Below are 23,440 nucleotides of genomic sequence, written 5' to 3'. Positions count from 1 at the left end.
TTCCTCCTGCTGCTCAGGGAGAGGAGTCGTTCCCCTGCTGTGCCAGGGGTCCCTCCTGGAGACACTTCTCCATGAACTTCTGCAGGGTGGGTGTGACCGTGGTCACAAGGGTTTTCAGGATGAAGAAGAGACAAGAGTGTTGACTCTATGATTAGAAGGCTTGATTTATTATTTTATGATATATGTTACATTAAGACTATACTAAAAAGAAATAGAAAGGAAAAGAAGCTAGTTAAGCTAAGAATAGAAAAGAATGAATAACAAAGGTCTGTGTCTCAGACAGAGAGCAAGAGCCAGCTCTGCCATGAGTGGTCAGTAAATCCAAACACCCACAGGAGACCAATCACGGGTCTACCTGTTGCATTCCACAGCAGCAGATAACCATTGTTTACTTTTGGTTGCTGAAACTGCAGCTTCTCACAAGGAAAAATCCTAAGAAAGGATTTTTCATGAAAGATGTCTGCGACAGGTGAGTTCATCTCACGGACAGCAGCTCTTCACAAACTGCTGCAGCTGCCTCACTCTCCCAGGGGCTCACAAGTCCTGCCAGGACCCTGCTCCAGCGTGGGCTCCTCTCTCCACGGCTTTGCAGGTCCCTGCTGGGTCCCTGCTCCAGCACAGGTTTCTCATGGGGTCCCAGCCCCTGCTCAGGCACCCCCTGCTCCAGCACGGGCTCCTCCAGGCGCTGCAGGTGCATCTCTGCTCTCCGGGCCCTCCATGGGCTGCAGGGGCCCAGCTGCCTCCCCAGGGGCTGCCCAGGGAATCTCAGGGCAATCAGCTCCAGCCCCTGGAGCAGCTCCTGCCCCTCCTCCTGCCCTGCCCTGGGGTGTGCAGAGTTGTTCCTCTCACATGTTCTCACCCTGCTCTTCCCTGCTCACAGTTACACCTACACCATCACCCATTTTCCTAAATCTCTTACCCCAAAGGTGTTACCACCATTTCCAACTGGCCCAGCCTTGGCCAGCGGCCGGTGCATCCTGGAGCTGGCTGGAATTGACTCTGTGGGACACAGAGGAGCAGCTGCTTCCAGCAGCCTCTCACAGAAGGTGCTCCTAGAGCCCCCCCTTACCAAAACCTGGCCATGCAAACCAAGTATAAGCATGGTAGGGTTTTTATTACCATTATTAATTCTTCTTTTTGCTATTGTCACTATTATTGCCCCTGTGATGTCACACTGCCCCTGTGAGGTCACAGAGCCAACTCTATGTCACCTTGTCATACAGCAGTGCTGTGAAATCACAGAAGACTGATATCCCAAAGTCATCCTGTCATGTCACAATCTGTTTTGTGACGTCACAGCCTGCTCTATGATGTCACACAGCCACCAGGTGATGTCACAACCCACTCTCTGATGCCATTGAGCCACCCTCTATGATGGCAGACTCTGCTCTATGGCCTCATAATATGCTCTGTGACGTTACAGCCAGCTCTGTGATGTCACAGCCAGTTCTGTGATGTCACCACCCCCTCAGTGATGTCACAAAACCCTCAAGAACTCAGTTCTAATAAAACACTGAAGTTTCTTGTACTTTGAAGAGATCCCTGTCAGGGACACAGCTGAGAAAGCGTCCCCAGGTTCCAGCTAGAGCAGAACACTGCAGGCAGTGATGCCAGTTGGCACAAGCAAGGCAAAGGTGTCTCTGGTGCTGAGCACACCTGGATGTGTTTGAGGAATGCAAGGGGCCAAGGCCTGAGCCCCAGGGCCTGGCCAGGCAGATCCTGTCCCTCCCTCCTTGCTCAGGGCTCTTCCCGGGATGGGCACTGGCATGTGGGGATGTGCAATGCCAGGGGCAGGAGCGTGGGGCGGCCCCTGCCAGGCTGCTGAGCAGGGACAAGGAGGCAATGAGGCCCCAGGCCTGCAAGGGTCACTTGTCCCCTCCTGGCCCCAGGCCCAGCAGCCATGGCCAAAGTGCTGCCCAAGCTGGCTCTGGCAGGGCTGTCTTGCAGCTGCTGCCCATCCCTGTGCCCTGTGCAGCCCAGGCTGTCCCACGGTGTCCCTGCCCTGCGCCTCTGTCCCTGCAGGCTGTCGGCATCCCCCGGCTGCCCCACCTGGCTGGGCCCTTCCTTTGCTGACAGCTCTGCCTGGCCACTGCACGGTGTTTGCAGGGATTGAGCAATTAGGGCAAAGCTGTATCGCACTGTCTGTAAGGGGAGGAGTCCCTTAATAAGTAGAGTAGGATATGATATAATATAGAAGAATAAAGCCATGGATCAGCCTTCTGCAATCATGGAGACAATGCTAATTATTACCTGGCTGGGAGCCTGCAACAACAGGCAAACACTGCAGTACTGATAAACAGAGGTAGAGCCAGGGGAGGGAGGCAGGTGGAAAAGGCTTTGTGCTGTCCCTGCTCTGAGGGGATCCTCAGCACGGCCTGAAGGTCTGCACATAGGAGAAAACAACAATGAACACAGAACAGCCAAATGATAAACAGGCACCAACAGCAAGAAGCCCAAGTTCCCTGGGGTTGGAAGTTTGAGGATCTGGGGGATTTCACAGAAGAACTGGCCCAGGGCATTGCCATGGTACAGGGGCAGGGAAAATGTATTGGCCATGTGCAGCAGAGCAGTGAGAAAGCCCCTGGCCCAGGCAGCTGCTGCCATGTGGGCACAAGCTCTGCTGCCCAGCAGGGTCCCGTGGTGCAGGGCTTTGCAGATGGACACGTAGCAGTCGGAGCACGTGAGGGTCAGGAATGAAAGCTCTGCTGTGATAAAGAACAAAAAGAAAAAGACCTGTGCAGCACATCCAGTGTAGGAGATGGTGCTGGTGTCCCAGAGGGCATTGTGCATGGCTCTGGGCACAGTGGTGCAGATGGAGCCCAGGTCAGGGAGGGCCAGGCTGAGCAGGAAGAAGAACATGGGCGTGTGCAGGTGGTGGCCGCAGGCTACGGCGCTGATGATGAGGCCGTTGCCCAGGAGGGCAGCCAGGGAGATGCCCAGCAAGAGGCAGAAGTGCAGGAGCTGCAGCTGCCCCGGCTCTGCCAATGCCAGCAGGAGGAAGTGGCTGATGCAGCTGCTGTTGGACATTTGCTGTGGCTGCACGTGGGCACCTGTTCATGGAGAAAAGGACAGTGAAGGGTTAGAGGAGATACCTGTAACCAAAATCAAAGCCATTTCCCACACACCCTCCTTTGTAATACACACGGACATGCTCTTGTGTTTCAGAGTTCTGATGTTTTCTTTTTAAGCTCCTACCATGGACTTCCTGGTACTCTTGGATATCAGAAACCCTGAGCATTTCTGCTGCCCTCTGGTAGAACAGAGTGATTTCCCTGAGGCAAGATAATGAGTGCAGACTGGGGGCAGATGATCTGTCACTTCATTCTGTTTGCAGTTCCTCTGGGCTTTCACTTTTCTCAGCTGGAGGATGTTCACACTCCCACGTTCCTCTTACAAATGCCCAGGTACTGTGAGAGCAGATGGATCCAGCAGAGCCCAGCTCCGCTTTTGTAGCCAAGGACTCACGTTGCTCATTCCACCAACCCAGCAGCATTTTCAGTGTCACAACACCTCTGCCTTTGCCCGTGGATCTTATCACTCAGAGATGCTCCAGGACAGGTTTGCACGCTGGGGTGAAGCTCCCAGCCTGGACTGAAATGTCAGAGGGACTTGCAAGTGTCCTTCTGCTGGCATTGGCTGAAGGGAGATGCAGCTCCTTCCCTGGCTGCCCTGACAGCATTGCCCAGAGCCGGGCCCTGGGGACAGCGTCACCCTGAGCCAGCTGTGCCCCTCCAGAGCCTCCAGGGCCAGGCAGCTGCTCCCAGCCCTGTGCTCTGCAGAGGGAACTGGGCCCGGGGCTGCAGAGCTGCCCCACGGCTCTGCTGCAGCTCTGCCTGCACAGGAGGGGCTGCACACCTTGGAGCCCCGGGCCTGAGGGCAGAGGCTTGGCTGGGGCACAGGAGGGAGGGGGCTTGTTCAGAGGGAGGAGCTGCACTGCAGGGGATCCTGTGCACATCTCTCAACTCTCCCTGCCACAGCATTGCTGGGTTCTGTTTTCTCTCCTTCCCTGATCTTCTCTCTGCTTCCTGGAGATTTTCCTCCTGCAGGGGTTTCCCTGTGCCTGATCTCTCTGTGCCAGCACTCACAGAGCCCAAAGCTCTGTGCACTCTCCTTGGCCTGACAGAACCCTGCCTGTTTGCAGGGCACTGCCTGGGGGCAGCTTCTCTGTGCAGCTTGGAGAAAGGACAGCTCAGACTGAGCCTGATGGCTCCAGCAAAGCTGCTGCTGCTGCTGTCCATGGGCAGAGTGGCTGAAGGCACATTAGGGATCTCCTGTGAGCCTGCTGGTCACTAAAAGGAACAGTTTGGTGGTCTCAGGCACCACTTGCCAAAATTCATAACTAATAATTCATAATCGTCCTTTAATAATTATCCTCCCTCCCTGCCACTCTCTAGTAATAGGAATCTGAAGACAAAGTCTTAGGAAATTGCCTCATTTTAATCAAAATCCTTGTCTTGGAAATATTCTGTGACTGATCAGCATGTGAGAGCTTCATGAGCATTTCAGCTCCCCTGCAGCAGAAATCCTGAGAGATGCACTGCCAGAGTCTGCAGGCATTGGGATGTTGCAGCTTTAGGAGATCAGTGCAGGAGCTGCAGCTGCATTGTCCTGCAGCCAGAGGTTGCTGTGCCAAGGGCTGGCAGTGATTGTGCCCCAGGCACTTCCCAGCCCCTTCCCAGCCCTGCCTGCTTGAAGCTCTCTGTGCCTCTGTGCTGTGCCCGGGCTGGCTGCAGGCAGTGCCCCAGCCCTGCTGGGCTGTGCACAGGAGCTGCTCCTGCCCAGAGCTGTCTCTCTGCAGCTCTGCTGCCCTTGCCAGGAGCTGCCTCTGGGCCAGGAGCCCGGCCCAGCTCAGCAGCACAGACACAGCACAAGGACTTTAGGACCCTCTGGGGCTTTGTGCTCAGGCCCTGAACATCAGGCCCTGAGAGGGAGCTGAAGAAGCCTCTGCAGAACTCCAAGTCACAATCCAACTCCAAAGTTTCTGGGACTTGTAGTGGCTCCCACTGAGGGACACGACAGAGAAAGTGTCCCCAGACCCCAGGCAGAGCAGAGAACTGGAGGCACTGATGGCAGCTGGGGACAAAGAGAAGCCAAGGCTTGGTGCCCTGGGGCACAGCAGGGTCTGTGCCAGCAAGGGCTGGGAGGAGACACCTTGTGCTGAGGCCCTGGGGCCTCCTGGCCCAGCCCCAGCCAGGCTGGGCACTGCCAGCCCCTTGTCCTGCCCTCTGCATCCCCCCCTAGCCCACATCCCAGTGGCCTCAAGGATCTGCTGCAAGGAGTCCCTGGGGAGCCTTGCTCAGCAATGGCCCTGGCGGCTCCTGAATGCTCCCTGCAGGGGCTGCAGCTTTTTCAAAGGACTTGGGGTTTTGCTTTGGCTTTGCAGTCTCTGAGAGTTTTGTGCAATCATAGCCTCCAATTACCTGCTGTAATTAGTCCCTGCAGAGGCTCTGTCAGTAACACCACTCAGTGGGGCTCATGAATGCTTCAAGGTACTTCAGTTCTTTTAAGGTACTTGGTGTTTCCCCTTGGATCCAGACTCTGGGAGAGCTTTGTGCAATCATGGCCCCAATTATCTGCGTTAGTGAGTCCCTGGAGAGCTTTGTACTGACACTCAGTGGGGCTCATTCATGCTCTGAGACACTCAAGGTGTTGAAGGGACTTGGGATTTTCCTTTCCACACTGAGTGTCTGAGAGGTTTTTGTGCCGTCCTGGCCACCAATTCTCTCCTCCAAGGAGTCCATGAGGAGCCTGTGTTGGACAGGGACCTCAGTGGGAGCCATGAATGCCTGGAGACACTTTGGGTGTTTCCTCTGACTCTGACTCCAGGCAAGGTTTGTGCAATCTCCTCCCAGGCCCTGAGGTTCAAGGGCTCAGCTCCAAATGCACAGTGAGGCTCATGAGGATCAAGCAAGTCCTGACAAACCATGGCTCTGCCTTGATTTCCCTCTGCTCCAGTGCAGTTCATTAGGAGGGTTTCCTTTGAAAGTTATGGAGAAATAGCTCAAAGAGCTTCTAGGAAATATGTATTCCTATTTTAAAGGGTGTCTTTTATTGCTTTTCTTATTACACAAGAGGTGACTGCAGCATTCGGTGACTGATATTGATGCAGGGACTGTCCTAAGGAGGTCTGGCCTGCTCAGAGAAGCTGTGCCTTGAGCTCTGAGCCAGTGTGGACAACCTTGCTCCACATTCCCCAAGCCCATGGTGTCTCTCCTCACTCACCTGGGAGCTGCTTTGCTTGGAGAAGTGGCTGCACTCAGGCAAAGAGGGATTTTCCTTCTTTGAGTTTTGAAGCCATCTAAAACTCCTGAGTTTCCCCATTGCAAACAGACATCCTCCTCAAGTGTGTGCCAAGCCCAAGGTGGCACCAAGAGCACTCCAGCCCTGCCCTGGGCCAGCTGTGAGGGTGGATCATCATCCCAACAGGCAGTGGGCCATTGCAAGGGGCTGCTGCCATGGACACTGCAGGGACCCCAGGGCTGGGTTTGGGTGCCATGGCAACCGCCATCAGTTCAGGTTTCCTTGGAAAGCAGCCCCAGGAGCCATTTCTGCAGCCAGGTTCCATGGCCCCTTGCCTGCAGAGCTGCTGCTGCCCTGGGCTGCCATGGCAACCCTGAGGACAAAGCGGTGCCAGGGCTGTTCCAGGTACAATTGCAGTGACACTGGTGGGTGCCAGCAGGTGCCATGGCAACGGCCACGGGGACCCGTTCCTTGGTTTGGTGCCATGGCAAGCAATGCCCGGAGCCGTTGTGATGGTTGGTGGGCATGGAAAGCTGCCCTGGGCCCCTTGCTCAGGGCTGGTGTCAGTGCCCAGAGCCAGAGGGGATCCCTTGCTGGGGGCTGTGCCATGGCCACCTGCCCTGTGCCGCGCTGGCCGCTCGGGCACCAGGAACCAGCAGCCAAGGGCACTGCCAGGGCCAAAGGCCAGGTCAGCCAGACAGAAAGGGGCAGGGCTGGGCACTGTTTCCATGGCAACCGGCACTGGGGGGGACACCTGGGGCACCTGGCCTGGCAGTTGCCATGGAAAGCCCTGGCAGGCACTGAGGGCACAGCCCCTGGCACTGAGACACTGCTGGGCCGGGTGCTGAGCACAGCGCTGAGCACGCAGAGATGGTTTTGTTCTTGCTGAGCTGCAGCACAGCCAAGGCCTGTCCTGCCCCTCGTCCAGCCACGCTGGGGAGGGGCTGGGGCTGCGGGGGAGCTTGGCAGGGGACGCAGCCAGGACAGGTGACCCCAGCTGAGCCCGGGCACAGCCCAGACCAGAGCACATCATGCTCAGGGTATGAAGGGGGGGAACAAGGAGCAAGGGGGCAATTTTGGAGGGAGGCTTTTTGCCTTCCCAGCTAACACTTAGGCAAGAGGGGGCCCTGTTTCACCAGTGGGCAGGGTCACTACCAAAGACACAGACACCAACTGAAGGAATTGTGGCATTTATATCATGCACAGCTGCAAAGAATGACAAAAGGATAAGCTCAGCAAAGCACATCATCATTAGAATTACAAAAGAAGCTCAGCAATCCATCAGAACTCATCATTACATTTTGATGACTAACCCCTTGGTCAAACACTAGAGGTGTTTGTGGCAGACAAAGATTCTGGCTGACTATCAAGGTACACCTACAGACATCAGTAGTGCTTCAGTGACACCGTTCTTCATTCTTTTTTCTCAATCTCCTTGGAGTTAGGAACAAGAATTCTGTTGTCCATGGAGCTGGCACCTTTTTAATTCCAGAATAATGCCCCCAGGCCCTTTGCTGTTCAGCTTTACCATGTTGTCTGGGGCTAACAAGGCTTGGGGGGCCCTTTCCCGTCTGGCTGGAAGGGGCCGGGTCCCAGTCCCTGAGGGGCTCCCAGGCTCCTGGATGCAATTCCTGTGCAAGTCCCTCAGTGTCACAGCAGCCTTCCCATGGAGCCCCGTGGATCAGAGCATTTGCCAAAGGGGCCCTTGGGGCAAACAGGGAGATTTGGTCTGGCAGCATGTGTAAAACAATATCCTGTCACATCTACTTGTTCTCACACACAATCCTTGGCTGCAGGGACACATTCCCATTGTTCCTGCCCAGCTTTCAGGACTCCGAGTTGTCTTTCCCAGGAGCTGCTCCTTCAGCTGCCTCGGGAGGGCCATTTGGCCTCCGGACCCACACTCTGGCTCCATTATTAGGACTGCTGCATCCAAACCCTTTATCTCCACAAACGGTGGTGATTGGAGCTGGAGCTCCTTTTTTCACAATCGTTCTCAAAATTGCAATATCAATAATTGTGCTACCCTGTCATGGGGTTGAATAATCCAATCCTGGTCACTATTGTTTCACAGAATTACTGTAATTTCTCCTGGATATTCTGCATCAATTCCTCCTGCCATGACATGAACACTTTGCAAGGCCAAGCTCCAAGGGAGCAGTTACCAAAGCAAAGTGTCCTGGAGGAATCTGAATTCCTGTTTCAGTATTGATGGCTCTCATTGGTTTTGAATTTCTCCTCATGAATTCCAATGCATGAAGGCCCAGCCCTGCAGCCTCTGGGCTGGCCCTGCCAGGGGCCATCACAGCCAGAACAATTTCCCAGGCAGTCCAAGTCTCACTGCCCATGGTTGGATTTGCAAATTGGGGGCAGCCGTGCACAGCCAGGGGGTTTCCATTTCCCCCGTGGGCCATTGTTCAGGGCATGGAGCACATCTGGGAGATGGGTTCTCCATGGGCAAAGGTTCCCATCTCCTCATTTTTTCAACTGCTCTTTTAACAACCCCTTCACCCGTTCAACCAATCCTGCAGCTTGTGCATGGTCTGGTACATGAAAAACCCTGCAGGCTTCATCCCTGTATTTTTCACAGCAATAGACAAAGCACTCTGCATCACAGTATCACCAAACCCTGGGAAAATAGCCAATTTCATCCCTTCCTCCTTTTTTCATTGTCTACAATCTCACATAGTTGACCACTGACATTATGGTCCGGGCCAATCCTGTTCCGTAGGGTATTTAGTGTTACATCCCTGAGCAGCCAAAGCTACCAAATTAGTACTGTCAGCACTATTTCACATTATTATTATTTCATATGTAGATATACATATTGATATACATATAGACAGATAGATACAGACATATATATATAAAATATATATATATAAATATACAGATATATATATATATTAAGGTCTTAATATACAAAAAATACATATAGTTAGTTATTATATTGATATTTCACTGGTACAAATGCAGCTGAGCTCAAGATTAAAACCTTCTTCTCTTGCTCCATGTGGGAGCATTCCAACAATAATTGTTCCTTCTGAAGCTGCTGTTTCCAATGGACTCTTAACAAATTCATCTTTGTCTGCCCAAACCCACAAGTCCTTTTCCTTTTCCATGTGCAGTTTTTGGATGCATTTGAAGACATCCAGGGCTGCAGCTTCTTTTACCCGACTGCCCCACTGCTCCCACGGGGCTCCCACCTCAGCCTACTCCAGAGCCAGGGAACTCCAGGGAAGGGCTTCCCATCTGGGAATTTCTGATGGCACTGATGCCTCACATTGACATTGAACAAGTGACATTTGGTTGGGATCTGGCCAGACTGGGCCAGTTTGGTTTGACCAGTGGCCAAAGTCAGCACCAAAGACACAGACTCCAACTGGAGGAATCAGTGTCATTTCCTGCAGTTCAGAGCAGCAAAGAATCACAAAAGGAGCAGCTCAGCAATGCACCCAACCATCCCCACCAAAGATTGCCTGCAGTGATTAAGAAAGATGCAGCAGCATTTCCCCTCAGCCTTTGCCATCCCCCAGATGCACACAGCAGCTGGGGAAGCTGTCACAGCCAAGGGCTGCAGAGCCACTCCTGGGCACTGGCAATTCCTGCAGGTGCCTCCAGCCCCAGCTGAGGCTCCAAGCCCGCTGGGAGAGGGCCCAGCTCTGACAGTGCTGCATGAACAAACTGACAGCACTGCTAGTGTGGCAACACCTGCTTTCATCCTCCTCTTGGCTCCCTCCCAAAGCCTGGCCAGGCCTCAAGGAGGAGCCAAGGCAGCTGACTTTGATCCTTCAGCCCCACACAAGGCCAGATGTCAGATTTCATGGCCTTCTCTGGCTTCTAAATACACAAAGGTCCATACAGGTTTCACTAAGGAGTGGCTACATCTATCACAGTGCTAATGACCATGCATATCTCATCAGGGAGCAGATACAAAGATAACCTTTGCTTGGAAGGTTCATCCAGAGGCCACCTTGGGCTCAGGGCCTGCTGTCCAGGCCTCACTCAGGGCTGCTGTCCAGGCCTTGGCACTTCAGGGACGTGCTTTAGTGCTGGGCTTGGCACTGCTGGCTGAGCGGCTGCACTGGGTGAGCTCAGAGGGCTTTTCCAACAGAAAGGATTCTGTGATTCCATGATGATATCCGCTGCATTCAGCTGGGGCTATTTTAGCAGCATTACTTTGCTCCAAAAGTTCCCTCTTGCCCAGCTCCTGTGGCCTGAGGCTTCAGCTCCTTCAGCTCCTGGTGCTGAGCTGCTCATGCTGAACGAGACCACTCGGAGAGACGAATCCAGCCCATCCAATTCCTTCTGGGACATGGAGAGGGGAGGCTGTGTAAACAGGAGCATTGTTTGCTGTGGCCTCCTCTCTGCCCTTCACGCCTTTCAGCACTTTGAAGCAGCCAAGAGCTTTCTCCAAGAGTGCAATGGAGCAGCTGTTCCTGCTCGGGGGCCTGGCTCTTCCCAGTCTCTGCCCTTGCCTGCTTCTGTCCCTCTTGCTGTGCCCTCTGTTCCCCCAGGGCTGGCTGGCTGCTGCCCAGGACTGTGGCACTGGCACAGATCCAGTGCTCCAGAGCCTCCTTTCCGTGCCCTTGGAGCTGCCTGGGCACAGCAGCCTTTTCCATCTGCAAGCTCCCCATGGACAGGGAGTGCCCAGCTCCGTTCCTTGCACAGCCTCCAGGAGCCCAGGGCTGCCATCTCAAGTCCCTGCTGGCACTGGGGGCTCCCAGGTGCCTCAGGCTGCTGTGACACCACTGCACACGGGAGGGAACAGGGGCAGGAGCTGTGCTGAAAGTCAGCTCCATCTGCTGCTGCTGCCGCTGCTGTGGGGTCATTTGTGCAGCCCTGGCCCAGAGTCAGGGATCAGATGCTGCAAGTCTCTTCCAGCCCTAGCTGCTCAGAGGTTGGGCCTTGGAGCCTCAGGTGGCCAAAGGCAGCTGCTGCTGGGCCCTCTGTGTGTGCCCGTGTTCAGCAGTGCTGCTCCATCAGTCTGTGCCCAGCAATGGGGAAAAGCCTCAGCCCTGCAGGGCCAGGAGCTGCCGGGCTCTGCCTGAGCAGCTCAGCCAGCAGCAAGGGAGCTCCTCCACACAGGAACCAGGAGCAAAGGACACTCCTTCTGTAGGACATGTTTTCTATTTAAAGGAAAAAAAGGAAAAAGAAGAAAAACTATATAAAATGTGAAAGATGAAAACAAAACCCAAGTGTTAGTGAAAAAGTTCTGAAACTTTGCATTAAGAGGTAAATGATCTTTTTTAAAGGGGAACTCAGTTATTTACATTGTAAATGTGCTGATGGCATGGATCCATCTTACTTATCCCAGCAGCCTTTTAAAAGATTTTGGGCTTTGTTTCCAACATTGCCATTTGAAATTGTGCTCAAAGCAAGAGGAAATTGCTTTGTGCCCTTCCCGCTCCAAGCAGGACTGGGAATGGAAACTCTGTCAAAGCCCAAATCCTTTAGAAGATGACCTTCCTTCTCAGCCTGGCAAGGAGCTGCACATTCCCTTTGAAACTGTCAGGGATTTCTTAGAGACACAAAGTGCCACTTAGGGCTTTTTGCTCTGATTTGGCAGTGCAGAAGGGCAATTCTCCATCCATCAGCTCCAGACTGCACTGCCTCAGGAACACGGCCCACTCGCCAGCTTTGGCCCACTCAGGCACTTCTAGAGGAGGAAGAAAGTGCAATTGCACAATTCCAGCCAATCAAGAAGGAAGAATGGGACAGACAAACACCCTGTGCAGATCCAGGCGTTCAGCTGGGACTGTGGAGGGTTTGGGTTCTTGCCAATTGGATGTGTGTCCCCAGCTGCAATCTCTGGGCCTGCAGCAGAGTCTCACTCAGCTGCCAAAGCAGAAAGCTCAGGCGCTGTGCTCGCAACGGGCTCGTCTGATGCAAAGCTGTCAGAGCAATGGGAGGGCAGAGCCAGCCCAGCTGGGCCCAGGGCTGAGCCCAGCAGAGCCCTGGCAGAGCCCAGAGCAGCCTCAGCAGCCGCAGAGCCCGGCTGCAAGGAGAGAAAGCAGAAAGTGCCCGTCAGCTGAGGGCTCCTGTGCCCTTGTGCCAAGGCCTGCGGTGCCCAGGCCATGCTGGCTGTGCCCAGAGCTGTGCCCAGAGCTGCCCATCCCTGCTGCCTTTGGCAGCAGAGCAGGAGAGCAGGACATGTGCCCAGCCTGCAGCCAGCCACGGCACATCCAGCCCTCAGCAGCTGCCCAGAGCAGGATGCTCCTGTGCTCGCTGCCATCTCCCAAAAGCTCTGATCCCACCCTGCCAAGCACACAGGGACCCACCTCACGCCAGCCACGGATGCAAGAAAAGCTGCTCCCAAACCATGGCCTCAGCCTTCTCCAAGGCCACCGCCCATCCACGCCACAGCTGCTCCCAAGCACTTGCCCATCCACACTGGACCACCTAGAACGCTTCCTCTGGAAAAACAAACAACACATTCTTGAAAAGATATTAGAGACAAAAAGGGAAAACAAGAAAAACAGGAAAAACTCTTATCTCTGTCAGGGCCTTGAGGAAGGCCCAACTCCTACATGGTAGGGAAAAACCCAGCCATGGCTGAGGGAAGCCCACACTTTCTCACTCCCAGCACTGCCCCCAAAATCATGGTGATGCCAAAGCAAACAAGGGCAATGCAGCAGCCCAGCCCTTCATTGCCTGCAGAGCAAAGCAGCCCATGCACAGCTTCTGGAGTCCCACCTCTGCTCCCACCATGGGGCTTTGTTTGTGTCGGGCTGGCTGCCCCAGCCCCAGCCCCAGCCCAGGCCACGGTGGCTGCTGGGGGCTGTTGGCAGGGCCAGGAGCCCACTCCCATTTCGTACCCAGCCCAGCCCATGCTCCAGCCCTGCCAAAAGCAGCTGGGCAGTGACTGAAGAATGAGTTGCATCTGCCCCAGCAAAGGGGGAACCTTTGGTTCCCAGCCAGGCTGGGCCATGCCCAATCTGGCAGCATTTCCCCGGGTGGGGACTCATCTGCAAATTCCCTGTGGAGTCTGGCTTTGAAGAAGGTGCCAGAATCAAAGTCCATCACCTTCAGCCTCCAGTGGCCAGGCTGAGGAAGAGCTTCTCATCCTTGGTGCCATCCTGGCTGTCTCCAGCAGCAGCAGCAGCAGCAGCAGCATCCCCACCCAGTACAGCTTCTCCAGGGATGCCTGCTCCTTCCCTGGGGGGAGACCAGGCTCTCAGGGCTCTGCCCAGGGCCCCAGCTGTCAGGGAACCAGCACAAGTAAAACCAGCTTGTATGGCGGCCACCAGTGCTGGGCAGAGCAGCTCAGCTGCAGCACAGGGGCTGCGTGTGCCCATCCCATGACCCCGGTGCAGTGACACAGGCAGCACAAAAAGGTCTGGGTTCCTTTGCTTCTGATTGCCACGGCATGTGTGGAGCTGCAACTTACCAGGGCCCTGGATCAAAGTGTGCCTGTGGCTCTCTCCCTTCTTCTAGGGCAGAGGAATATCCTGCACCCAAGGATCACAGAACAGGTCTTCTAATGTGGGTCTGTCCAAGGAGTTCACGGATAAACACCACCTGATCAGATCTTGGCACTCTGGGCAGAGAAAGCAGAAACTGCCGGTCAGCCAGAGAAGGCTCCTGTCTGCTTTGCCCCACTATTGCCATGCCCAGGCCTTGCTGGATGTGCTCAGGGCTGGGCCTAAACTTTCCCATCAATTCCCTGTTTTGGAGGAGAGCAGGACATGTGCCACCTCCTCAGCAGCTGCCAGAGCGGGATGCTCACGAGCCCGCTGCTGGCTCCCAGCACTGGGATTCCCCCCGTGCCCAGAGAAGAGGATCCACCTTGAGAGAGCCCTTGTGGCAGCGGGAGCTGGCCCCAGCTGAGGTTCCGGCCCCTCCTGAAAGGGTGCTCCCCACAGACCATCTGGTGCAGCAGGATGCCCAGGGACCAGATCGTTGCTGCCTCGCCATGATACCAGCCAAAGTCGTTCCATTCCGGGGGGCTGTAGGACAGTGTTCCTATGGAATACAGATGGAGTTCAGCAGGGGGATGCTGCTGCTCCCAGAGCCTGGCCCCAGCATCCCTGGGTGTGCGGGGGCTGCCCCAGTGGCACACAGGGTGACCACTGCCCTCTCGCCAGCACCTGGGACTTGTGCACAAACTAAGGCTTGGAAAAGAAGCCACTGGTGTCAGAAGAGGGCAGAGGAAGCCCTGGCTAAGGCTGACCATGACATGCAAAGGAAAAACCCTCTCTGTGCTAGGGAAAACATGCCCTTATGCTCCCTGCCTGCATTGCCCCAAATATATTAGGAAGCAAAGGCAAACAGGGCGAGTGGAGCAGTCCAAGCCCTTCCTCTCGCCTGCACACCAAACTGGCTGGGGCACAGGTTCCACCCCCCTCTCTGCTACCCCCACTCACGGGGGTTTTGGTCGGGCTGGCTGCCCCAGCCCAGCCCCAGTCCTGGGCAGAGTGGCTGGCAAAGGCTGCCAACAGGGCTGGAAGATGGCTCCCCACCCAGCCCTGCTCTAAAGCAACTCAGCTGAAGACTCAGTCCCCTGACTGGCAGCAAAAGGGAGAATCCCCGCTGCCACAGCCAGCTTGGGCTGGGAGTTGTTGGGCCATGAGATGCCAGCAGTGGGAGCACAGCCCTGTGTAGGCTCACCTGCAAATTGAGTGTAGGCTGTGACTTGCAGGTAGGTGCCACAGCCAAAGTCAATCAGTTTGGCCTGCCCAGTGGCCAGGTCAAGCACGATGTTCTCGGGTTTGATGTCGCGGTGCAGGACCCCGCAGCTGGTGCAGTGCCGCACGGCCTCCAGCACCTGGCGGAACAGCTCCCGCGCCACCTCCTCGGGAACGAACCGCCGTGACCGAATGACACGATGCAGGTCCTGACACTGCTCTGGCCGCTCCAGAACCATCACGATGTGGTTGGGCAGCTCAAGCCACTCCAGGAGCTGCACCACACCAGGGAAGCCAGTGGACACCTTGGCCTGCAGCACGATCTCCAGCGGGGCCCTGCTGCCGTCGGGCTGCGGGAGGAGCACGATGCCCTCAGTGGGGCCGATGCCGTGCCAGGCCTGGGGAAGCCCTGAGCCAGCCCGGGATGCTCTGCGCCCTGGCTGGGCCCACGCCCGCTCCCCCTCGAGGCGTCCTGGCGGCTTCCACCGTGCCGGGCCTCGGCTCATCCCCGCCCGGCAGCCCCGGCTGCTGCCGCTGGCCCCGCTCACTCACCAGCTCGCCCCAGTGCCGGACGCGGTTCCGTGGCACCCTCTTGATGGCCACCTGCAAGCCAAGGACAGCAGCGGGCTCAGCTCGCCGCCCGCCCTGCCCAGCCCCATCCTCCTCCTCCTCCTCCTCCGCCCCCTCCTCCTGCGCCCGCCGCCGGCCCCGCCGCTCACCGGGGCGCCGTCCGAGAGCCGCGTGGCCGCGAAGACGCTGCCGAATCCTCCGCGCCCCAGCAGCGAACCCAGGCGGTAGCGCTCCTGCAGGGCCTCGTGCGCCGTCCCTGCGGGCGGGACGCGGCTGTCAGCGCTCGGCCCGGGGCCAGCAACGGCCCCCGAGCGCCCCTCAGCCGCCCCGGGCCGGCCATGCCCAGGCCTTCGCTCCTCGCAACGCGGCACGGGAGGCTCGGGGCCGGCGGCCGCGCTGCCGAGCGGCGGAGCTCGGGCCGGGGAAGCCGCAGCGGAGGCGGCGGCAGCGGCCGCGCCGCCTGTGTCCTCCGCGGGCCCCGGCAGGAGCTGGGGCCGGGGCCGGGCCGGGACTGGAGCCTGCCTCGGGGCCGGGGCCGGGCTCGGGCCAGGCGGAGGCAAAGGGCGGCGATGCCGCCCCCGCACCCGGCACTGATGCCCGCCCAGCAGCGCCACCGCCAGTACGGCCAGAGCCGGGCGGAGGCGAGACCGCGGCAGGACGGGCGGGGCCGGGCACGGGGCAGCCCCGCCCGGGGCCGGGGGCGGGCCCGGGGCATGGCCCGGCCCGGCAGGGGGAGAGGGAGGCGGGGACACGAGAGGGAGGCGGGGAGAGGAGAGGGACGCCGGGCAAGGGACCCCGGGAGAAGGGTGCCCGACAGCGGGAAAGGGAGACACAGAGACGGAAAGAGAGAAAGACCAAGAAAGAGAGAAAGAGAAAGATCGTTCTAGATTATCTGCTCTTGCTGCTTCTGCCGCTGCCGCCGCTGCTGCTGCCGCCGCTGCCGCCGCTGCAACTGAAGCACCGGGGCCGTTCGTCCCCGTGTCCGTTCCCCGCTCGCCCCACGAGCCCCACGTTCGAGCCCCGCGCGCCCCGGGCACAGCCCCTGAGTCTGTCCAAACACGGGAACTTTGCAGCCTTGAGCCCAGGTGCAGAGCCCTGACTCCTGCACACTGGCACAGCAATCCCCTCGCTTGCTGCTCTGCATTGGCCTTGCTGAGGGGCAAACACTCTCGGGACACCTTCCCTTGGGCTAGGATTCCTACCTGAGCCCAGCACTGCACTTACATCTCCAGTGTTGCCTTCCAGTAAAAACAGGGGAAGGAAAACTCAGTGTGGCTCATGGTATTTTAGAGTGTCTAAAAATCCCTAAGTCACCGATCTTAGAGGTGCAGTGCATCTGGAATTATTGGAATGGAGAAGTAGTGCAACATGGAAAAGGGGAGCATAGAAATAAATAGAGGAAAACATCTTGGATTGTTTCTTTCATTTTCATTTCACTTCTGGAAAGCTGTTTCAGTTTTCCGGGAATCTTCTCCTGTCTGCTCTTCTCAAGAATCTCTCCTGGAGAACAAGGTCAAGCTTCTGTCACAAGATTTGCCACCAGGAAATTATGCCAGTGGTGAAGTTTCCATTGTGACTGTTTGTGCTAGTTTATGGCAAATTTTGGGAGGAAACCTCCAAAAGGGGTCAGTCTAGAAAACAAGTTCAAGTGGCCTCTCCTCCTACTAGTTCCAGAAAAAACTTCCCTTGGGAAAAGTGAAAAAAACCCCAGTTTATTTATCAAGTAAAGTATTCCCAAGCATGAAAAATGAATAATATTAAATAAAACCTCTGACAGTGCTGAAGAGATGGCAAATTCAGAAAGTCCTTTTTGTGGGTTGTAGTTGGCTCACTTGGTCTCTTCTAAGTCCCTCTGGTGCTGGAATGCAGCGTCCCAGACCTCGGTGGGCCACAGGTGTGAGCTGCCAGTGTTTTTCTGGGTTTTCAGTCCAGAGCAAGAAAAAGGAAAGTCACAGTCCCAGGAACTTCTCTGCCTAAGCTAGATAAAACCAAATTGCTAGACCAGGGCTGTGAAGGCACCAGGATATTTCCAAATCTGGGCACTGTCAGTCCCAGCAAACACCAGATCTGGATGGTGCTGGAGCCAGAACCTGGAAATTTCCAACTTTTGGCTTTCTGTGCCAGCAAATCACTCAACTTGAGCTGTGCTGGCTCCAGGGATTTTCCAAATCTGGGTACGGGCACAGCAAACACAAGATGTGGGCGGTGCCAGACCCAGTAGCAGAAAGTGTCCAGGTTTTGGATTTCTGTGCCAGCAAATTGCTGCACTCGGGCTGTGTCAGAATAGGGAAATTTCCAGATCTGGGCACTGGCGGTGCCAGCAAACACCAGTGAAACCTTCTGGTCCTCGTCCGGACCATTGGCCAGTGGTTTCCCTGAGAACCAGCTCTGGCCACTTTACAGAGAGAGACTGCTTTCATCTGCTTGTCTGGAAACAGAACTTTAATGAAGGCAAACACAACAAACAGGACGGCGTGCACAGTACACAGAGCAAAGCAGAAAAAAGTCTGGGTCCAGGGTCTAGCAGGGATATTTATCCATTTATATATGGGTAGGGGTTAAGGTGGGATCTGAGGGAAGGATCCAAGAGGAAGGAAGGATTATGAATATTACAATTTTTGCAGTAAAATGTAACCAATGGTAGCAAAGAGAACTCAGAACTTTCTAGTAACAATCTGCATAACTGAACAAGAGGATTATGGGCAGGAGCTCCTGCTGACCCCAACTAAAGAGGGTTTTCCCACGGCCTTAAGCCAAGGTCTCCTTCTTCTTATAAACCAAGCCCAACACACCAGATCTGGGAGCTGCCGGGTTTGGGCTTTCTTTCCCAGACAATTGCTGCATTTGGGTTGTGCTGGCACAGGGAAATTGCCAGATCTGGGCACTGGCGGTGCCAGCTCACCGTAGATCTGGGTGGTGCCGGTGCTGTCACCAGAACATTGCCGGGTTTTGTCTTTCTGTGCCAGCAAACTGCTGGACTTGGGCTGTGCTACCACTGGGAAACTGCTGGATCTGAGCACTGGCAGTGCCAGCAAACACCAGATCTGGGTGGGGCCTGCACCAGGTATTTGCAAGGTTTTTGCTTTCTTTACCAGAAAATTACTCAACTCGGGCTGTGCCGGCACTGGGAAATTCCCACATCTGGGCACTGGTGGTGCCAGCAAACACCGGATCTTGGCATTGCCAATGACGGTAGCAGGGAATTGCCAGATTTTGGCTTTCTTTGCCAGAAAACTGCTGGACTTGGCTCTGCCAGAACGGGGAAATATCCAGATGTGAGCACTGGCAGTGGAAGCAAACACCAGGTCTGGGCGCCTGTATTGGCATCAGAAAATTGCCGGATTTTGGTTTTCTGTGCCAGCAAATTGCTGGACTTGGGCTGTGCCAGCACTGGGAAATTTCCGGATCTGGGCACTTGTGCAGCAGGCACCAGATCTGGGTGGTGTGTTGTAGTGTGTTTTCATACATTGTAATACTTTGTAATAGTTTTGGTTTTGTATCCCCGTATTTTTCCCAAATTGTTCATCCCAGATGGTACCCCCCTCCCTTTCCCTGTGTAATCCTTTGCCCTTGCTGAGATCATCCCCAAATCCCCACCCTGGCTCTCTGTCAATCACTCAGCATCCCATCCCCTCCCTCTAGAAGCTTCGGTCCAGGATGTCGAGTGATGAGCCAGAGGCCAGGGGTCAGCCCCCCAAGCCTTGCCCCATACGCTGTCCTAAATGTCCATCCCCCAGTACCCATCCCTTAGGGTCACTTCTTGGTTAGTCAAATGTTATCTACTTTGGGTTTCCACCTGCCTTTAAATGTAACCTTGGCACATCTCCCGGGCTCTCGGCAGGAGGCCCCTGAGGTGTAGGGGCTCCTTTGGGACACCTGGAATGAAACCTTGGATTAACCCCTGCTAAGAGTCGGCCCTTTCTCTTCTACCGCTGTCTCTGGTGTCTCTTGTGCTGCAAAGGCGGCCAGCCCAGGTGCCCTCAGTACCCTCGGGGCACAGAGAGTGTCTCCCCGCTGTCGGCCGTGTCGGGGCTGCCCCCGGTGTCTGCCGACTCGGGACTGGCCCAGGGTTCCTGAGAGGCTCCCAGAGAGACAGAGACAGTGGTGCTGGTGGCAGCACCGGGAAGCTGCCGGATTTTGGCTTTCTTTGCCAGAAAATTGCTGCATTTGGGTTGTGCCAGCACTGGGAAATTACCAGATGAGGGTACTGGCAGTGCCAGCGCACACCAGATCTTGGCGGGGAATGTGCTGGCACTGGAAAATTGCCAAATGTGACCTTTCTGTGCCAGCAAACTGCTGGAATTGTGCTGTGCAGGCATCTGAAAAATTCCAGATCTGGGCACTGGCAGTGTCAGCACACACGAGATCGGAGTAGTATAGGCACCAGGTATTTGCCTGGTTTTGGCTTTCTTTGCCAGCAAATTGCTGGACTTGGGCTGGCACAGGGAAATGTTCAGATCTGGGCATGGGTGGTGCCATCAAACACCAGGTCTGGGTGGTGACAGTCTTGGCACCAGGAAATTGCTGTGTTTTGTCTCCTTTTTCCAAAAAACTGCTGCACTTGGGCTGTGTTGGAACCAAGTATGTCCAGATTGGGGTACGGGCGGTGGCAGCAAACACCATGTCTTGGCATTGCCAGTGTCAGCAGTGGGAAATTGCCAGATTTTGGCTTTCTTTACCAGAAAATTGCTGGACTTGGCTCTGCCGGAACAAGGGAATTTCCAGATCTGGGCACTGGAGGTGGCAGCAACCACCAGATCTGGACAGTGCCAGACCCAGTAATGTTGGAAATGAATTTGTAGAGAATTTTTAAGGTTTGATAGAAGGTTTATATAGTATGTATGCAAGTGTCACAATCCGTCCTTATGAACGGGTTTCGTGGTGGTTTGTGGGTTGATCTCAGAGTGCAAAAAACACCGACACGGTACAGGGGGCTGCAGTGATAATCAAAACAAATGTACCTGTATGGAATAACCACAAGAAAATGCATTGGGGAGGAATTGGGGAAAAGGGAAAAAGAGGGAGGAAGAGAAAGGAAGGTATAGAGCTACCAAACGTAGAAAGGGCGAAGTCCTTTGATGTCCAGCCAATGGCGTTCACCAGGTCACGTCTGGGGAGATCTCAGGGTTGCAGTTCATCTGAACTCTTATTATACTCTTTTTGTTGATGGGGGAAGGGGTAAAACTTGAAACCGAATCAAATGTAGTCTATTGTATTTTTGGGGGAAAAAATGGTATTTAGAGAAGGGTATACACAGTCCATGTTCTCTGCAGTCGGTGAGAGCCATCGTCTTCTTGGTCCACTGCTCGCACCTGAAACATCCATCTTGCTTTGGTTAGCTTGCCTCCCCCACACACCTCCCCCAGGTTAGGGGTCTCAGTCCCAGTCCTTGGAAAGAGTGTGGGGGGGCCTTTTCACATAGGGATTTCATGTCTCAGTCATGGATGGAGAGGCCTTGTACATCTCAGTCTGTCTGTCACGGCGGTTGTAAGACAAGTGAGGGGTCTTCTGTGGGGGACCACCCAAAACTCAGGAGAAGTCCAGCCAGGCCGAGAGGTGGGACAACTTCCAAGGCTATTGTTGCAAAAAGGCAAGGGGCCCCTTTCTTCCTTTCATTGGGTTCAGTGTAGCATACAGCAAACAACACCTGTGAACAATAGCTTAGCAATGCCAGGAGCTGTGCTCAGGTCTCAGGGCCCTTGGCATGTAACTTTCTCCAACAGGGCCAGAAACTTCAGACAAGGGGCTTTTCTTCAGTGGTCCCCATTGATGATCGTGGGGCAGATGAGAGAAACTTCAGACAGAGTCTCACACCTACATTACATGGACGACGTACTAATCTGTGCTTCCACCAAGTCTTACTCAGACGCAGCACTTTCCAAGACTGTCGCGGCTGTCGAAAGCGCGGGGTTTCAGATAGCTCAGGAAAAAATCCAGCTATGGAGCCCATGGAAGTACTTTGGGGTTTTAATCACAGGAAGGACCATCGTGCCTCAAACTCTGTCCATCAACGAGAACCCCCAGACATTAAGAGACACGCAACAGCTGTGCAGCGTCATCACGTGGATCCGACCTCTCCTGGGCCTCACCACAGAAGAACTGGCACCGCTCTTCGACCTTCTACGAGGAGATGGCGACCTGGCTTCCTCACGCTCGTTAACGCCAGAAGCCTGGGAGGCTTTGGAGAGAGTCGCCAGCGCCATCAAACACCGCCAGGCACATCGGGCAGACCGGTCCCTTCCCCTCAGCCTCGGTATTTTTGGTAAGTGCCCAAACTTCCATGCGCTGCTCTTTCAGTGGGATGATACTTCAAAAACCCCACTCATCATCATCGAGTGGCTTTTTCTGCCACACCAACCACATCAAACAGTTACCACCCCACCAGAACTTGTAGCCAAACTTATTATTAAAGGCTGCCATTCGCGTCTCTGGGTCCACCCCTGAGTATAACTGAAAACTCTTCCTCTTAATCTTTCCAACCATTCAGTGGGGGTCTCATCTTTTCCTTGGCACTCTGAATGCCTTGCTTATGTTTTGTCCCCGGGGCACAGCCTCTCGTATGCCCTGGATTATGATGGTTCTTAAGTCCTGCATATGACCACGATGGTTGGGGTCCTGATTGTTCCAGCTGGGATTTTGCAAGGGCCATTTCACATCAGCCGCAGGATCTTGAACATGTTGGGTGTCCCAAATCCTCATTCCTGCCCTTCTAATCATCCCTGTCTCCTCTGTTGTAAATAGGGTGCCTAGAATGGATTGCATCTCTACCCAAGTATATCTGTTTGGCCCTAGGAACTGATCCACTCTTTCTGCTACTCCTACGGGGTCTTCTAATAATTTTCCCATCTCTTTCTTAAACTCGCGGACATCTCCCGAGTTCAAGGGAACAGTGACAAACCCCATCCCAGCTTGAGGTCCTCCTAATGCTATTTCCCTGAGAGGGAACAACCCACTGCTCTCTCCTTCCTCAATTACTGTCCTCATCTGACTCCGAGTACACCTTCTGCAATCCGGGGAGTCCGTGACCTGCTGTCTATTAGGGGCCGATACCGGGGGTGCGTTTGGGAGGGGTTCAGGGGGATCTGGTGCTTTATACAGGGGAGGATAAATAGGAACATATTCCTCCGGTCGAGACTTTTTCTTTTTGTCTTCCTCCCCTTGACTTCCCTTAAGGGGGAACAACCTAGCTGTTTGCTCATTACTTCCTACCAACCATAATTAGGCATATGCACTCTCCTCCGGGTTCACTGGCTCTTTAGAATTCACATAAATGTTCAGGGCTTGACAGACCCAATCCTTGAAGGATCCGAAAACGGGCCAGTATATACTTCCTGAATCCAGATTCTTACCTCCCCACACTACCATGCACTAATTTATCATTTTTGCCTTATCCTTCCCCTTTCTGGAAGGAAAGTCATCCCAATACTTGATCATTAATCCTAACGGACTGTCCTTAGGTATTGGGGGTAACTGGGGACCCTCCCCCATGGGATCAGAAGGCTTGCTCTTCTTCTGCCCCATCTTCCAAGGCACCTCCACACACACACACACACACACACATACAAAACCCCTCGGTTGTGGCTCGCTCCCTCGCGGGCTACGAGAACCGCACTACTAGAGGGTCCCTCTCACGTCGTCCGCAGTTGGACGTCTCATTCACCGTGCCCTGGGATCCCAACCCCAACCGAGCGGTTCACCTCGTATACTCACGTGTCCTGCGTCGTCGCTTGGATCTTCGTGCACAAAGTTTACAGGGTTACCGGTGTTTTCCTTGCTTATTCCCGAAGTTAGGTTCGTCAGTCCAGATGAGGGGTCGGGTGAGAAGGCCAGGGCCACCAGGTGGTGGGGCACACCCCCAGGATTCTCGAACCAACCCCATTTTCTGGATCCGAGTCATGGCACCAAATTGTGATAAATGAGTCCACTGGATTTAAGGATCATATAATTATTTTTATTATTATGCAAGCAAGAATAAGCAAGGTTCAGCGCTGGGCGGCCGGGAG

General features: G+C 54.9%; 1 protein-coding gene across 1 annotated transcript; it reads right to left on the bottom strand.

The window, feature by feature from the left end:
* Positions 1-13,673: 13,673 nt before the first annotated feature.
* On the bottom strand, positions 13,674-16,170 carry LOC139604407 (serine/threonine-protein kinase pim-1-like; the record flags this gene model as incomplete). Its single annotated transcript, XM_071455572.1, is given in 6 exon segments — positions 13,674-13,780; positions 14,029-14,205; positions 14,851-15,217; positions 15,420-15,470; positions 15,587-15,939; positions 15,942-16,170. Coding segments are annotated over 6 exon segments (1,284 nt in total), but the record flags the coding sequence as incomplete, so codon positions are not given.
* Between the last annotated feature and the right edge of the window lie 7,270 nt (positions 16,171-23,440).

The sequence above is a fragment of the Agelaius tricolor genome, unplaced genomic scaffold, assembly GCF_023055355.1.
Source record: "Agelaius tricolor isolate 1412-34295 unplaced genomic scaffold, bAgeTri1.0.p SCAF_50, whole genome shotgun sequence".
Lineage (NCBI taxonomy): Eukaryota > Metazoa > Chordata > Aves > Passeriformes > Icteridae > Agelaius > Agelaius tricolor.
Note: the sequence above shows the minus strand (reverse complement) of the source record. Positions and strands in the feature narration are given on the sequence as shown.